This window comes from Dipteris shenzhenensis, chromosome 16 (assembly GCF_047967505.1).
Source record: "Dipteris shenzhenensis isolate YYH24624 ecotype China chromosome 16, Dip_SZ_1.0, whole genome shotgun sequence".
NCBI lineage: Eukaryota > Viridiplantae > Streptophyta > Polypodiopsida > Gleicheniales > Dipteridaceae > Dipteris > Dipteris shenzhenensis.
Window position 1 is genome coordinate 23,193,400 of NC_141611.1, and position 16,944 is coordinate 23,210,343.

General features: G+C 42.0%; 1 protein-coding gene across 1 annotated transcript; it reads right to left on the reverse strand.

Moving 5' to 3' along the window:
• Nucleotides 1-14,229: 14,229 nt before the first annotated feature.
• Nucleotides 14,230-16,643, reverse strand: LOC147892710 (uncharacterized). Its single transcript, XM_087387521.1, has one exon. It carries the CDS (start codon nucleotides 16,612-16,614, stop codon nucleotides 14,827-14,829), a length of 1,788 nt encoding a protein of 595 aa, XP_087243647.1. The 5' UTR covers nucleotides 16,615-16,643; the 3' UTR covers nucleotides 14,230-14,826.
• Nucleotides 16,644-16,944: the final 301 nt, after the last annotated feature.

Here is a 16,944-nt window from a genome sequence, read left to right on the forward strand (position 1 = left end):
GCTACTTAAAAAGGTGTAAAGCTAAAGATTAAATAGCAAAGCAACTGCAAATCTAGAAGTAACACGAAAAAATAAATGAAAAGGAAAAAACTGAGAAGGAATATGAAAAATAAAATAATTACATTAAAAATTAGAACTATATATCTATTTATATATATATATAAGCACAATACAAGAGAGTAAATTAAGCCAATATTAAATAAATAAAAAATTAATAAAAGGAAGAACTTATATTAATGTTTAGCGAGAGAATTAAAAAAAGGGGAGTAGAACAAAAATTAAATAAATGGAAACCAAGGTACAAGTAAAAACATAATTTCTTAAAGGAACCCATAAAAGAGGATAAATTTATATACATAAATTTATAGTTTGTGATAACACTATATATTATAAAGGAAAGGTGGAGGGAACGTGTAAAAGTTCTTCAAAGAACACTTTCTCTCTCTCTCTCTCTCTCTCTCTCTCTCTCTCTCTCTCTCTCTATCTACACACACACACACACACACACACACACACACACACACAACACACACACACATATATAGAGAGAGAGAATTGCAAGGAGCGAGGTGGAATAAAAGGTTTGAATGAAGTATGGATGACTATGAACTCGTCAAAGGTTTGCAACAAAGAAAAAAAGCCGAGCGGCCACCAAAAGAGCATGGCTGCTAATAAGCAAAGCTTGAGAAACGACCTGCTACCTGCAAGCTTGGGTATCCATCAAGGTAAGTGAGAGTGGTAGATAAAAGCGAGTGTTAAGAGCTTGTTGAGAAGAATCAAGAGCCAAGGGTGGTTGTGAGCATAGAGGCCTCCGCGATGGTTGTGCTCAAACTTAAGAAGCAAAGAGGCATGTGCGGTGGCTTTCCTTGAGGGAAGCATGCGCGATGCTTAATGAAAAGGTAGATGTGAGCATAGAGGTGCACCATCACCAATGAAGGGTTGCGAAGAGACAGCCGACACACCAAGCTACAGAGAAGCAGGGGGGTCAAGAAGTACCACCTTGTACTGTCGTGAAGGGTAGCTTATAACACTTTACGTAGAAAAAGTGGCCACAGCAAATAACAGGAGATTCGATGAGGCAAACAAAGAAGGCGGACCTGCAAGAGATGGAGAAACGTTGATGACGGCGTAGAAGTAAGGCAAGACTAAGAGGCTTGAAGAAAAGAGGAGCCGTAGAAGAAGCAAGAGGAGTATGCTAATGCGAAGGGAGGCAAGGGCGCATAGTGAAACTTGTAGGAGGAGTTCGCTAGTGCGAAGGGGGTGTGAAGGGAGGCGAGGTCACAAGACGGAAGATAAGGATGGAGGGAAAACAGATGGCCAAGAAGAAAGGTAAAGAGATCAATACTAAGTAGAGGTGCAAACCACTACACAGTCGAGGAAGATGCTCAAGGGTAGTGGCTGGTAGGTAGCATCCACCATCACCTACTAATCATAGTGATACCCATCTATCTCCAAGGAGTTATCATGTGCATTCCATAGCACCAAGCCTTATCCAACCTCACTAAAATGAGTAGCAAAGTCCCTATATTAATCTGAAAGGCTCATTAAATAAATCTAATAATACCATATGCTAATGTGACACCCCACTCTATATAGGACACAATATATTTGTATGTGAGAACCAAGAAAAGGACCGAATAATATGCCAAGAAATTATGAAACAAGATAATTATAACCACAATAAGTTAGATTTAACCACACGAGAAAAGGATTTTATTACATAATCATTCATGCAACATGCCTCAAATATTTGTTATAAAGGCAAAAAGATTCCGTGGATAATTGCATAATTTTTAGGCCCAAACGGGGGGAAGAACTACCAACATAAGTGTCTATTAGCTCTATAAGACCCATGAATGGACCACCAAAATAAGTATCTATTAGCTCTATATGCAATATAATTAGACCACCAAATTGATCCTATCAAGAGAGTATTATTATAAATAGAAATATAACACATACAAAAGTGTATGGGACAAGAGGACCAAATTAAATATGCAAATAATTATTATACGTTTTGGTGCTTACAAGGAGTGGAGAAAAGAATAATAAGAGGGAGAAGGGGTAAGGGGGGAAATAAGGTGTTACGGGAATTTGAATAATTCACAAGGGGGAGTGGAAATTTGTTGTGGCACATAAGTGACAGTGTGTCAAAGAAAATGGAAGAGAGAGAGAGAGAGAGAGAGAGAGAGAGAGAGAGAGAAGAGAGAGAGAAACAGTGCATGTGTGTGTAGAGAGAGAGACATAGAGATAGAGATATAGAGAGAGAGAGAGAGAAAGAGAGAGAGAGAGACTATCAACATACTCATTCCCTCACGTGTGCAATATTTACAATCACTAGAATGAGCAAAGTTGATGAAAATGCTAGATATATAGAATCCTAATGGCGCATTTTGCAACTAATAATAGGTGTAAAATGCTACGAAAAGAAAAACATATTTGATAATATTATACATCAAATCCAATGGCATTGAAGGAGATCCACTCTCATACGTCCATCCATAAAGAGGTATGCTTGAACAAAGCACCTACTACTCTCCTACTATTGCAAGAGTGCAAGCTTCAATGTAGAGACCCACTTGTTACTCATGTCATAATATCATGTACCATGATACAAAACATATAAAACTAGTAACCTTACCTAGAGATACTTCATGAGGTACCTCAATATTTGAGTTAGTAGTCTATGAATATTCCATAATCATGAAAAAGCTCATGTAAGCTAAAGTCATAAATAATTTTAAAGCATTACTCATGATCATTGGTAAAGTAGGATGATGATCATCACAATTAAATATCATGGTCTGTGTCATGTTGGACTCAAAGTACTATTTGTTAACCAATCCAACCACCCCGACCGAGTAGGCATTCTAGTAACACAGAAACCAAAGTCACCCAACCTGGACCCACCTTTGACAGGCCTTTAGGATGTGGTCTAGAGGGAGGTCGCTCATTGTGTTCAATGCGACAGCTCCCCTCATTAATGTAGCACCACCCCCATGGCCGTAGCATTTATTCATACGATAGCTAGTTCAAACCCCATGGCACCTTACGATAACCATTGGCTGGAACTAGGCTTTATAAGGGGTACCTTGCCCCTCTTTGTAAGTTGGTGATTCCATACTCTGAAAGTGACTTTGCTCAGTTAGACCCATCAATTGAGTTGTAGTACTCCATGGGGAACTTTGAGAGTTGTATTCCTAATTTTTGTGTTCTAGCTTTCAACCTTGTATTTGTATGTTGACATGTGTTTCTTTTAGTACTTTATCGTCATGTTTGATTAAGCAACTTGACTCAATTGTGTAGTGTTAATTGCCTAACTAGCTTGCTTTGTTTCTCAACTCACGGCTATGTTAGAGAAACGTTGTATCGATACGACTGGTTAACATAGCATAAAAATCCCATTAACACTTTGGCAACCACGGACCACCACGACCGTTAACCCTGGCTTTAACTTTTTTGCATCTACATTGTTTTTGTTTCCTTGTGGTATGTGTCTACCTGAGAAGCTCGATTTAGAAACCATGACTTGTGTCACTCTTAGGACTCCCTGAGTCTGTGGACTACGAGGAATCCCATAGCAGTGCTCTCGTAGTAGTTGAGGAGCATTCCAAAGGTTCTAGCTCTCGTCCCCCATGCTTTGTTGCAACCACCTTAGGTGGTTTCCATGTCACACCACCGTATCCTCCGCCGATTGCCTTTCACCCATTACCAGTTATACTCACACTCGTCACCCAATCATGACTGTCAAGTACCCTAAGTTCTCTAATTTACGAGAGGAGGATGCCGATGCGCATGTAATGTTGTTTGAAAGTGCATGGAAGGAAAATGTTACAGTGGCCCTAGCAACCCAAACTTGTCAAAATGGAAATGTTCTTAATTACTCTTCGCAATGATTTGGGCTGCACAGTACGCCGTTACCCCGTTTCTAGATTTTGCTAGTAACCTATTGTGTGGCCTTTATGGCTCGCTACTATGTAGAAAAGATGACGGCTCACATCCTTGAAATGCTTGGACATATGAACCAATAAGATCTCACATTGGATGACTATGTCGCCAAGTTCCACACACTTACCAGTCGCCTACCACAAGCACAACATCCCGCCCATGAAGTATTCAATTTGTACTTCATGCATGGGTTAATTGTAAACTAAAATAAGTCGTGGCATCCTTCGATATGGTGGCGTTGAACTTTAACAACATTATCAATAGTGCTCGCTGTGCAAAATGAATGCTGATCCACATGACGCGTGAACCATTGATTCATCGAGTTGACCACAGTTTGATACAGACTTTGATGATAGTAGCAAAGTTTAGAAAGTCGATGAACGCGTGAGCACGAGCACAGAAAAGTGACCAGGAAACCTGAGACATCATCCATAGAACGTGGTCGCTGCCAACCACTTGCTCAAAGATGGCACTGAAGCGTTGTCATGTCTACGTCATGGTGTTTGGTGTCCCAAATGCCACAACAATGGCCATGGACCAGAATAATGTGGCCCCATTGAGCTATGGTTCATAATATGTCAAACGACAGCTGACATCATCAATGTCTATAGATACAACGCTCTGCACACCACCCCTACCTGCGATGATTCCTGTCGCAGCCATGGTTGTAGCCCTAGTTCAAATAGTGGCATCGATCGTGGATATAGTTGCTTAGGGTAGATCTTATCGCCCTTATCAAAGACCTTATTGTGGTCCTCCAGGCCAGATTATTTGTTATTATTGTGATGTGCTTGGCCATTGAAAGAGCGAGTGTGAGCTCTTCAAGAAACACCAAATGCATTGTTGTGCTAACCTTGCCACTCCTATGCCTATGACACCTCAAATCCATAATGTACAGATTGTTGCTCTAGATGAGCCGAGATATTGTAACTATTCACATTGGTGCTATCGCCAATGCGGTGACAAGGGCGATGAAGATTCTGTCGCATCCTACATTGTCATCTAGCCGACCAGAGAAGAAGAACAAAGAGCCAATAAATTGGTAGGATCAAGCAAATGTTCATGACACAGTGACGGAGTGGGTGCAAGATTTGCAACCTCCAATAGGTTCGATGCCGCGTGTAACGGCCCCAATGGCAAAAATCCTGGAAGAGAAGGTCGAACTCCCCCAGATCGGGTTGGGTGTCTAGAAAGTGGCAAAAACCCCCATAAGGGTGAGCAAGTGTCATTCGAGCTTGCGTTTGACATTTGGAGTGTGTTAAAAGATCTACAGATCAATATGTTAGTAAAGAAACTATTGGATTTGGTGCCTTCCGCCAGTAGCTCTATCACCAACTCAATGTTCCAATTGTATCGGCAATACTAGTACAGCTCGTATGCATCGCAAGACTAACCAGAACCAATTCGATGGTGTGCACCGCTCAGCTAGAACTACCAAGGGCACAACAAAAGGCACCAATTTATGATGAAAATATTGCTGAGATCACAATGATACTAAAGGGCCAAACGGTTTTGGGCGCATTGCTCGATGGTGGTTCAGGGGTCAATATAATATCAAATGATATGTGCCGATGACTTGGATTCTCCAGATGGGAGCCAATGCCATTTGTGGTGGTGAGTATGTCGGACCAGCAGCATGTACAATCAATGGGCCTCCTCCGCAGTGTTCAATTATAGTGGCAAACCTAAGGTTTCTGGTTGCCATTGTCATTCTTCAAATGGAAGAAATTGGTAGTGCCTACTTGATACTGCTCGGCCGGTTTTGGATATGGTAAGTGCATGTGAAACAATACTAGCATTATCATGATCCGGCAGGGTAAAAAAAAGGTGAAGTTATCATTAAATCGAGGAGGCCGATTCACTCATGCATCCACCCACAGGTGGCTGAAGGATTCAACATGACATGAGGGGTTGACGATGATGAAGATGAGGAATTACTTTGGAACAAACCCAACATTGTGACTCCTGTCAAGGTGGATGTAGTCTCCATCCTCCTCGACTAGCACCACTTCCCTTAGAAAAGACTATCACTAGATGATGATCTGTAGGTTAATGATGATCCAAATCTATTACTAGAAGTAGCCGATGATACGCCAGCTAATATCCTGAAGCTCATTCAGGCAGAACAAGATTTTGAGAAGGAATCACAAAACTCTCGATGGGTGACCAAGGATGCTTTGATGGACCTTAACCTTGGCACCGAGAATGATGGTCCGCATCAGCACCTGACTCAACCCCGAGTTTCGGATGAAACTGGAAGACCTCATTAGGAAATTTGTAGATGTCTTCCCATGGAGTTATACAAATATGAAGGGTATTGACCCTCAGTTTTATCACAGCATAAAATTGTGTTAAAAGACGAGATTCGAAAACATCGTTATTATTGGATTAACCGAACTATGCGAAAAGCGTTAAGGAAGACATTGACAAATTACTACAAGTGGGATTCACATACATTTCGACACTACCTACTCGAGAACCCCTTCGTATTTCACATGGATCATTTGACACTACAATTTCTTATCAACAAGCCTAAATTGACAGGTAAGCTTTCTCGTTGGATGTTGTTATTGCAAAAATTTGACTTCACTATTGTTCATACTCTAGGTAGTTCACACACGGGTTATTACCTATCTCGACTGGATGGAGGCGAGACCCTAACCTTTGTATCGATGATTTCCTAGATGTGAACTTATTCAAGGCAGTAGTTGAGGGACATTCACTAGCCAATGTGCCAGACAGAGGACAGTCACTAGTGCAAGACCAAAGAGAAGTGCAAGATGACATCCCCTTGCTCATACCGACATGGTATGACATGTACTAGTTCCTACAAACCAGCATGCCAGGCCATCACCTGTCCTGAGACAGGAGCAAGAAACTTGCTCTATAGAGCTGGAATTTTGAGATCATCCATGACTCCTTGTATCACCTTGGCCTTGACAAGGTCCATCGCAGATGTGTTCTGCTGCATGAATAGCAGCCAGTCCTATGAGAAGCCACCAAGGTCTAGCAAGAGGTCATTTTGCCAACAATACCACTAGTCAGAAAATCCTCCAGGCCGGCCTATGGTGGCCTACAGTCATTTTTGGCACCTCGCCTATGCCAAGAAATGCAACTCATGTCAAAGTTTGGGACAACCCACTATCAGGGCCGCATAACCTAATTCTCCCCTGGGAGCCATTCCAAAAGTGGGGCTTTGACTTCGTTGGCCCATTCAAGCCCGTTGTCCGCATCCGGTAACAAAGACATCATGATTGCAACGGACTACTGCACCAAGTGCGGTGAGGCAAGGCCTTTGAAAGAAAATTTGGTTGCATCGATCTTGAAGTTCATCTACGAGTAGATATTCACACAATTTGCCTATCCAATTGAGATAGTGAGTGACCAAGGTGGCCAGTTCATTAATGAAATGATGAAGAAGATGACAAGGTGCCATATGATTTTCCATAAGCTATCCACCATCTATTATGCAAAGGCAAATGGCCAAGAGGAATTATCTAACAAGATCATGAAGAAAATCATCAATGAGAACCACACAGATTGGGACCAAAGAGGGACCAAAGGCTGTTTTTCGTCTTATGGGCAACCGGCCTCACCCTCAACCCTTTCAAGATGGTGCATGGAACTGAAGCAGTGGTACCTATGGAGTATTTGGTGCTAAGCCTCTGGATCGCAGTCATGGAGCAGTTGAGCTCGGGAGAACCGCTCACATACCGTATGAACTAGCTGCAACAGCTCCATGAGACTAGATTTATTGTACCCACACTGCTAATATAATGTAGTGGTGCTGGAAGAAATAGGTTGACTGCCATGCAAAGAACCGGATCTTCAAAGAAAAAGATGTAGTCTTGTTGTTTGGTCCAAACAAGACCCCCACCCCAGCAAGCTGAAGTTCCAGTGGGCCGGACCATATTTGCTCATGTGTCATTACTATGATGGCACATTTTTACTTGGCACGCTTAAAGGCAAAGTTTTCAAAAAGCCAAATATAGCTACCGCCTTAGGCCTTATGTTGGCCCTATGTTGCCATATGCCTTTCTTGAGGAATCAAAAGATGAGCTGGTAGTAATGGCCACATGTTGGATTTAATTTGGTGAGATGTAGACTCACTAAGTGACATGATGCACTCCAACTTAACTGTAGAGTTCGAGGGGTGCAGCCTTCTAGAAAAGTCCATCATCAACCAACATGCACGTGAGCGCCTCCCTCTGTTGTCATTGCATGCCTATTGTTCCTCAAGGTCTCATTCCCTTTGTAACTTGCAGCACCTCCATGTCATTACATGCCTCTTCTTCCTCAACGTTGCTCATTCCCTTTGTCACTTGCAACTCTACTTATTGCAATTTTGCTCTTCTTGCTCTCCGCACTGTACCTCAGATCCTTCTAGCTCCCACCATGGTGGTTTACACTAAGCTTTCGACTTTCAATGCCACAACATCTGGTGTAGAAGAATGGATGATGACTACATGACTCAAGATGCAACGAACCTGTCATGGAGCACAATCCCCATTCACCCTAAGGGTGATAGAAGTACTGTCAGAGCTCCAACAAGGAAAGATAGTTGGAGATGCTTCTGGGGAGTACATGCTCAATTTGAGGTTGGTCACCCTAGTGCTTCACCTTCCTCTAGTTGACGAAGTCCGTTGCTCCAGTGCTAAGCCCAGTGATATGGAGATGCTATTTGGAAAGAAAGCCACCCACGAGCACCTCCTCAGCAACCACACCAACCCTACTCTCATACCCTGCTTCAAATTATTTCTTGAACTCATTTGGTTGTAAGAAAAAGCTGCTAACATATCGGTTGTTGCAATAGGGTGGTTGATGCAGGTGGACGAAGGGATGCCACGTGGGCATAGCTATTCTTGGAGCTCTTCCTCAATGAGGTGAAATGCCTCATAGGGCAAGTGAATGCTCAGAATTGTGTTAGCCACGTTTACTCTATCTTGTTCCCCTTCTCAGCACCACCAACAGGCGAAGAACTTGAGGCCAACCCAATAGAGACGTAAAAAGATGTGAAGTGCCACTCGAAGCACACATTGGAGAAGAAGATCGAGCATAGCAAGAAGACCAACAGAGCCATCAAGCTGGAGGATAGCAGCCCTAATGAGACCCCCGACTCTAAGGCATCTACCGATGATGACTTTGAGCCGATCACCTCGTTCCCTAAGAAACATGTCAAGTAGAGTGTCATCCCTTTCCATTGAGATGCAATGCCTAGCCACCTCTTTGCATCCCGCCATGTTTTTGGTCCTAGAAAAAGTATCTATCACCCTATACCCTACTCTCGTATATGTATGGAGTAAGAATCTACAAAAATATTGACACTTGTAAAGTGAAATATACATAGATGAAGTGCAATATACATACATTTTCAAGGCATGGCTACACTAATCTTTACCACAACCAACCTGCTTAACGCCGCTTGATGCTTTGCACCACCACGAATGATATTCCTCTCTAGTTTTGAGTACACTACCTTCTGATATAGGCACTCTCTAAACCAGTTTTCATTTGGTGGACACAAGTCATCGCCCGATTTCTCCTCTTCTTCCCTTTATTGTACATGTACCATGGGTTGGAAACCTTCTCGACTGGATGCACACAACACCAACCAATTGACCTGTAAAATTAAAAAGGGCTAAATTATGTAGGAAGTAAAAATAAAATTATAGTGCACACATGCCTCATTTGCATAATAATTATCATGACAAAATCAAATTTTACTGCACACATACCTCTTCATAGGGATCTTTTCTAAAGTACATGACATCCATGTACACCATTGTTGTGTGGAACAACTGAAAACCATGCGATGTGGCTGCTGCTAGTACAACATCTAAGTGTTCTAGAAGTGAGGTGGTAATAAGCCAACCCTCATTTGTGACAAATTTATTGGCAACTCTACAAGTTCCCATGCATCGCTCTATAGAGAGAACATTCCACAAGGGTGTTACTTGACTTCTTTTATATTTTGCAATAGGAAGTGATGTGGGATGGTGCCCACATCATGATGGCCACTGAATTACTTTGCTTCCCTTGTAATGCAAGATCCCTTGTGCTATTGTATTTCAAGAAATTGGAAACTTTTTTGAGAACCCTACACCAAGAATTAGCTAATATAGTTAGCCATTCAAAATTATCCCTTCTGCTATCTTTCATCACTCTATGTAAAGTAGGGTATATTTACATATGATCTTTACCCTTCTCCATCATAGTAGCCACTTTCAAGAAATCAACTTTCATGACTCGATGATAGTAAGCATCATCTATACAAAATCCAATGTGATGACAAAATAAAACCCCACTTCTTATAGAATAAAAAAGAGATAGAGGACATTCAAGGGGTCGCATGCCTTCAATATTATCACTTTCATGCTCCTTTTCCATCTGCTGAGCTTCATGAGAAGTACAACCTAAAGATCCAATACTCTTCTAGCCTTGCTGCTCCTATTATCATTCCTCTTTGATCTTATTTCCCTCTTCTTTGAAGCAAAAGCTTGAGAAGGAGCTTGTTGTTTTCTCCAAGTTTGAAACTCTACGATAATACTTTTATCTTAAGTATTTCCTATATCAAAGTGTAAAAAAGTCTTAAAAGCTAAGCATTATTATTACCTCTATATAATGGTTCCTCAGATTTATGTATCCTCTCAATTGTTGGGTAGTCAAGACACCAAGGGCAAAAATTAAGTTCCCACTCCCTCATACCATGAATCTAGATACATGGAAGATGGTCCACCCCTAATAGACCAATCATGGCATTCTGTTGGTATATTTTCCAATTGTCTTGCTCGCAGTAACTCCACAATCCACCTACAAATATAAAAGTAGCAAAAAGTGTGTTGGAAATTAATGATAGTGATCCTATTATTCAAAGAGAAAGTATATCATGGGCGATGGGAATGACTTTTCAACACTCTTATCTTAACTAAATACCAATCGACGTATTGTTGTTGGCAATTGTGGTTGCTTTCCTAGAGGTGATGAGCTCTTTATAAAATGCCTGCTTGAAGTGAAACTGTCGACAACATATAAAATACATCAAAGCATCACGTGGAATTTGTAGCTGAGCATCTCCCACAATGTCCAATGATAGATTTACGACCTCTTCTTTTGTGAGATCTATCATTTGTGTCCAAAAGGTCTCCTTACACATATATTTTCACCATTCTGTGTTATCTTTTGGCAGGCCCATATTTTCTTGTGTCTTGGGATCACGGGGGGAAAACCTTTGCTCAAAGATACTAAAAAGCTACCCAGCCCGTAACCCTAGTAACCCCCCTTTTTTTCAAAAGATTTTAGTCAAATTAAGTAATTGAGTATATTTGCCTATATTAAATTTGTTGTATCTCTCAATTTATGGCTTTAGTCTAATTATGCTAGCCTCCCTCTATCATTTCTTTCACATTTATTTAGAACCCTTATTGCTTAGTATCTTTTGTGCTAGCTTAAACATAAGTTTTGTTCTCTTTTAAAACTTATCTTTGTCCCCCTTTATGTAAACATTTTTCAAGGTGTTTAGCTTTAATTAACAATAAAATTTTAATGTGATGACATTTTATGTCCATTTAATTAATCTTTGTTGTCATTTAATTTTGGGTTTTTTCTAAGGGTGGGATATACCCCCTTGTTGACTATTCCTTTGTATTTATTTTAAAAGGTGTGGATTACCCTCCTTGGGTTTTGTTACCTTATTGGAATTGTCCTTTGTATCTTAGAATTCTGAAAGGTTTTTTCATGTTCTTTGGTAAAGCGATACAAGCCAGGGGATACAAGCATTACCTGTCTACCCAAATTCAACTTCATTGTTCTAACAACTGGTTGGTTTAGATGGTGGCAGGTAAGTGGACCTTGATCTTGGAGCCTTGACTACCTGACGGTTTCGACACTTTTTGTACCAATTGTATACATATTTTATGTGCACCCATAAAATGGAAAATTTATTATCCATCCTTATTTGAGCATCGTGTGCTGTGTTGTTAAAAGGTTTTATTTTCACACACACACACACACACACACACACACATGCACGCATGCACGCACACAAAGGAAGAATTACATGCTCAAACACATGTACATAACAAAGGAAATTATGCATATATATACATACACATATAAATAATACCTTGTAATGATTGTGAGACAAGATTTCCGCTCTTCTATGGTTCCATCTAGAGCTTAGTTTAAGTCTAGACTCCAATTGAAAATCAAACTATACATAAGGTAGGGCTTAAGGTAAAGCCCTTATGCAATAAACTACTTGCAATCTAGTAACAATGGCAAGTTTTAAAGCTACATGATACAACAATTTTGCCTTATTCCAATGCACATGGATGTTTGATGATCTATAGCATCCCTTGATTAAATATTCTTCTAGCATTTTAGAGTTTTTTGTAAAGGTGAATTTTGGAAAGTTAGGTGCTTATTTGGTTTTGGGAGAGAAGCTCGGTGACTATGGCATTGTTTTAATAGAAAGATCACCCAAAACAACCAAATTTTGACAACCTATATCTTTTGATTGATGAATTCAAAATGGTTCATGTAGCATATCAAATCCAATGCCAAGACATGATTTAGATATGTATATCCTTTTTGTCCATCATTTAGCAAAGCTACATGCATCAAAATAAGCATTTTATGAAGTTATGACAAATTTTCTTCACCAAGTATTAGAGCACGGTTGCCCATTTTAGGCCATCATTTCTCAAAGGGTGAGGATGGTAGGATAGCTGACATAGGTGCTCCTTTTTCAAGGGGGTGTTTGGGGGGGAAATCACTGCCTTGTATATGGTGCCATTATTGTAAAAGAGCTCCACCTTTTTATCTATTGTATATGGTGTCACTATTGTAAAAGAGCTCCACTTTTTCCTCTACTTGTGCTTTCTTGATAGGAACCTAGAAAAGGCAAGACATGCGTAAGTGTTTCCAATTAGGGAATAACTCATAGGTTGTAGGTGGAAATTGGAAAAGAGGTGGAGCTTGAAAAGAGGGCCCAATCATGTGAGGTGGTATGGTTTGTTTTTGTTATGTCCCATCTCAATCTCTCCCCCTAAGTCAAGAATTACAAGGATTTTGTGCATTCCAAACAACCTATTTAGGCTCTTGAAACACTAAACTGCTAGGTAGAGCTTTAAGAATCAAGTCATTACATGTGAAATCCTCCCTTGGTAAACTAGAAAGAGTGCTTACCAAACCATAGCCCCCTACAATCCCTGTAGATATCATCAAGACAAGAAAAATGCCTTCAAAATCCTTATTTGAATTCCAATCCATAAGAATAGTAGAAGCTTTTAAAGGTATGATTTTGGGACAAATATGGCAATAGAGGCAATGAGCTAGAGTTGGGGAGAGGTGAAGCTTTGACATGCAAGATGGTGAGTGTGTTTAATCTTGGAACATGGAAAAGAGGAGAAAGAGGTGAGAAGTTTGAAAGTTGTGGCACTTGTGAAATAATTTGAAATTATTCATAGGAGATTGAGACACGGCCCCCGATCTCCCTATTCCTTGGACGTCCTCTTCTCTCCCAAAGACTCTCCCTTCTCTCTCCCCACTCTACCTTCTACTTGCTTTGTTGTTGGTTGCCAATCAAGTTACTTGAGAACATTGTGCCTTTTATGTGAAGGTTCCACTAGAATCGCAATAGTATTTAAGTATACACATGCGTGATACTACACATTGTTGACAAAGATCATTTCCTTATTTGTGATACCTTTACTTTTGTATGTACCTATAAAGACCACATCTTTGGATAGTAACTTTATCATTCTTTAGACTACACTTTTCTAGTTGATTAACTTTGTATCAAAGCCATAGTCAATTGCTGGTTTTGAATCAATGCAATTCTAAATCAAAATGTAAGGGCATTGCATTAGCACTACAATTCCTACTTAAACAAACAGCTATATTGATGAATCCAAATGCTATTCAAGAGTTCTCTTTTATCCCTCTCTTATAATGTGTGATTTGGCATGAGTAGCTAGGCATAAGTAGCTATGGGTTCTTGCATAAGAAGGTTCACATGTGTACACACGTGTGAAGAAAGAGAGAGAGAGAGAGAGAGAGAGAGAGAGGGGGGGAGAGAGAGAGAGAGAGAGAGAGAGAGAGAGAGAGAGAGAGAGAGAGAGAGAGGAGGAGGAGGGGCGGTGGGATGTTGGTTCATGGAATCTGTTTGAGTGCAAGGAAACTCAATTTCATAGAAACAAAATATGGATACAACATACTCCCTTGTTTAGGGAATGCTTCCGTAACTAAAGCAATAGAATATCCATAATGATGTTGCTTGTATAGTACCTATTGTATACAGTCTTGCATTCACTCAAGTTCAATTATGCACTTCACTTTTTTCATGACGATCCTGTTGAAAAAAAGAAGGTCCAAGTGGAAAAAGAAGGAATCATACCAAACCCACTATCCTATGTTCTCAAGCACAAGTTGCAGTGCAAACAAAAGGGATAAAAATGGACGAGAGGAGTAACACAAGTTACAAACGGAGGAATGAAGGAGAGTGTATCCTGACCTACTGGGATACTGTTTCCTAAACCAACCTCAGTGACATTGAGCTTAGACGACCTAAATATCTAAGACTAGAGCAAGAGAGGATCCAAAGAAGAAAGGAGAGACATGGGCACCACCAAAAAAATGAGTGCATTGTGAACCTAAAGACCAAGGCAAGCATGCAAAACAACCATCCTAAGACACAAACCTAATCTAAAGAACAAGGCAAGCATGCAAAACAACGACTCTAAAACACAAACCTAGTATGTATAGTTAATATGCAATTGTGGAGCTCTCACAAGGGGTTGGCTCAAAAAACTGCAACCCTTGAGAGAAGACTGAGACCTCGCTCTCAGACAGTTGATGAAAAACTGTGTGAGAAGATTTTCAGCAGTCCTTCCAAAAGCATAAAGGAGAAGCTGCAGAAAGCGAGGATCCCTTAGTGCCCTTTCTGTGTGTCTGATTTTCCAAGCTTATGCTTGTGTCGGAATATGAAGCCTCTGAATGCTTAGTAGAAGCTAACACATCCCAAGTCATATCAGCATCCAATTGAGGAATGCTGTTCATTATGTTTTCATCCAACTCTGCCCAGAATTGCTCTGGAGAGGTCGGAGCACTCATCAGAGAGTCGCATTCTGTTCGAGACGATGATCCAGATTCAGCTGAAACCAGCAGTGGAGGACTCGAATTCAAGCCCCTTCCAATCCTGCTCTCTCCACCATCCTGTTTTTGGGAAGAATTCCTCTGTATCGAAGAAACTGCAGCTCCATCTGCTATACTGCTTCTTGGAGCTTGCATCGAACAAGAAACCTTCTCTAGCCCTCCAACTCTGGGACTAGATTGCATTGAAGAAGAAAGCTTCACTATCCCTTCCACTCCTTCGCCTATACTGCTTCTTGGAGCTTGCAACTGATCCGTGGCGGCCTTCACCTTCGACAGAGTCTCGTTCCTGATCTTTGCGAAGCTGTCTTCGGCAAATTGCACCGGGATTGCCTGCAGTTGCCGTGGCAGACCTGTGCTCGACGACCCAGGCTCACCGAATCGACAATTCGCGCCAAAGCCAGGAGAAAGATCTGGCCGAGCTTGTGGAGTGCCTGAAACGGACTGCGGTTGACGAAATATGTGGGGAAAATTCAGCCGTGCGTACTCACCTCTGAGCTTGAACGCTGCTTGATCATACGCCAAGGCGGCCTCTTCCGCTGTATCGAAAGTGCCCAGCCATAGACGGGTCCGATTCCTCGGAAGCCGAATCTCTGCCACCCACTTCCCCCAATGCCGCTGCCTTACGCCCCGATACAACTTAATGGAACGGAAACCCCCGCCTGTTTTATCCTGCTTGGATATCGTGTGCTTCATTGCCTGCCCTCTGGGACTTAGATTCAATGTGTCGCTCCAGAGTCTCATTTGCTGCTGCAGCTGCTGCTGGAAATTCGGATGCAGACACCCTGAATTCTCCTGTTGAGCTTCAGACAAGACCGGGAGCGGGAGCATATGTTGCATATCCCACGCCCGATGTTGCCTTTGAAACTGATCCTGAATTGGAGCAAATTGCACTGGCATTTGCGGATATTGGAACAGCTGTAGGTGCGGCTGCAGCTGTAACAAGTGAAATGCATGCTGTTGTTCAGGTTGAAAGTGTTGGGCGCGCGGTTGAGGGGTCAGAGTAGGAGCAAGTGGTAAGGAGGGATTGTTCCCAATCTGACCTCCAACCGCACCAAAAGAATTGTCGCTGATCCGTTGAGATCCGGCGAATTGCAAAGGTCGGTTCCAAGAGAAAAAGCCCCCGCTACCTCTCAAAAATTGAGGTGGCTCAGATGCCTGAGAGGACTCACCAAGAACAGACCGCTCATCGCTCCAGGGGGAGACACTGAGAACTCCCTGTGTCCGAAGTGCCGCGGCTTTACAACAATCGCCCAATTCGGCATCAGCAGTGGAATCAGTGGACGCGCTCGATGCAGGACTCCCAGGAATCTGCAGCCTGGCGAACGCAGCTTCGTCGTCGACACAATTCGCCTTCGTCGACGGGCCCGCTTCATCTGCAGGAGCCCACGATTCCTGTCGTGTCTCCACATCCTCGAGGCTCTCCAAATCTTCCGCCCATATTTGGAAACGATTCTGAAGAGCGGTAGAGGAAACCGCAGGGCCGCCGCTGCCGTCGTGGTCGGTTCGGTCCATGATAAAGAGCAAAAACCTTCAGAAGCTACAGCTCTATGTACTTAAGAAAAAATGTACAAAACCAAATCGTTACAGGAGCTGAATCCCGCAATGCGCAGGAAGCAAGGAAGGAGGGGAAATTTGTCAGAAGCTGCTCGCTCTCACCTGGAGGGGGGGGGGTGTGAACTATACAAGGGAGGCAAAAAATGTAGCAAATAATGAAGCAAAGGAAGAAAGGGGAGCTGGGGAGGGAGGAGGGGAAGGCTCAAGGAGGGCCAAAAAAATCGCCTTTTGTGAGGAGCCAAGAGAAGGGTGGGTGGAAAGGATGTGAGGAGGCAAGGAACGGATTCC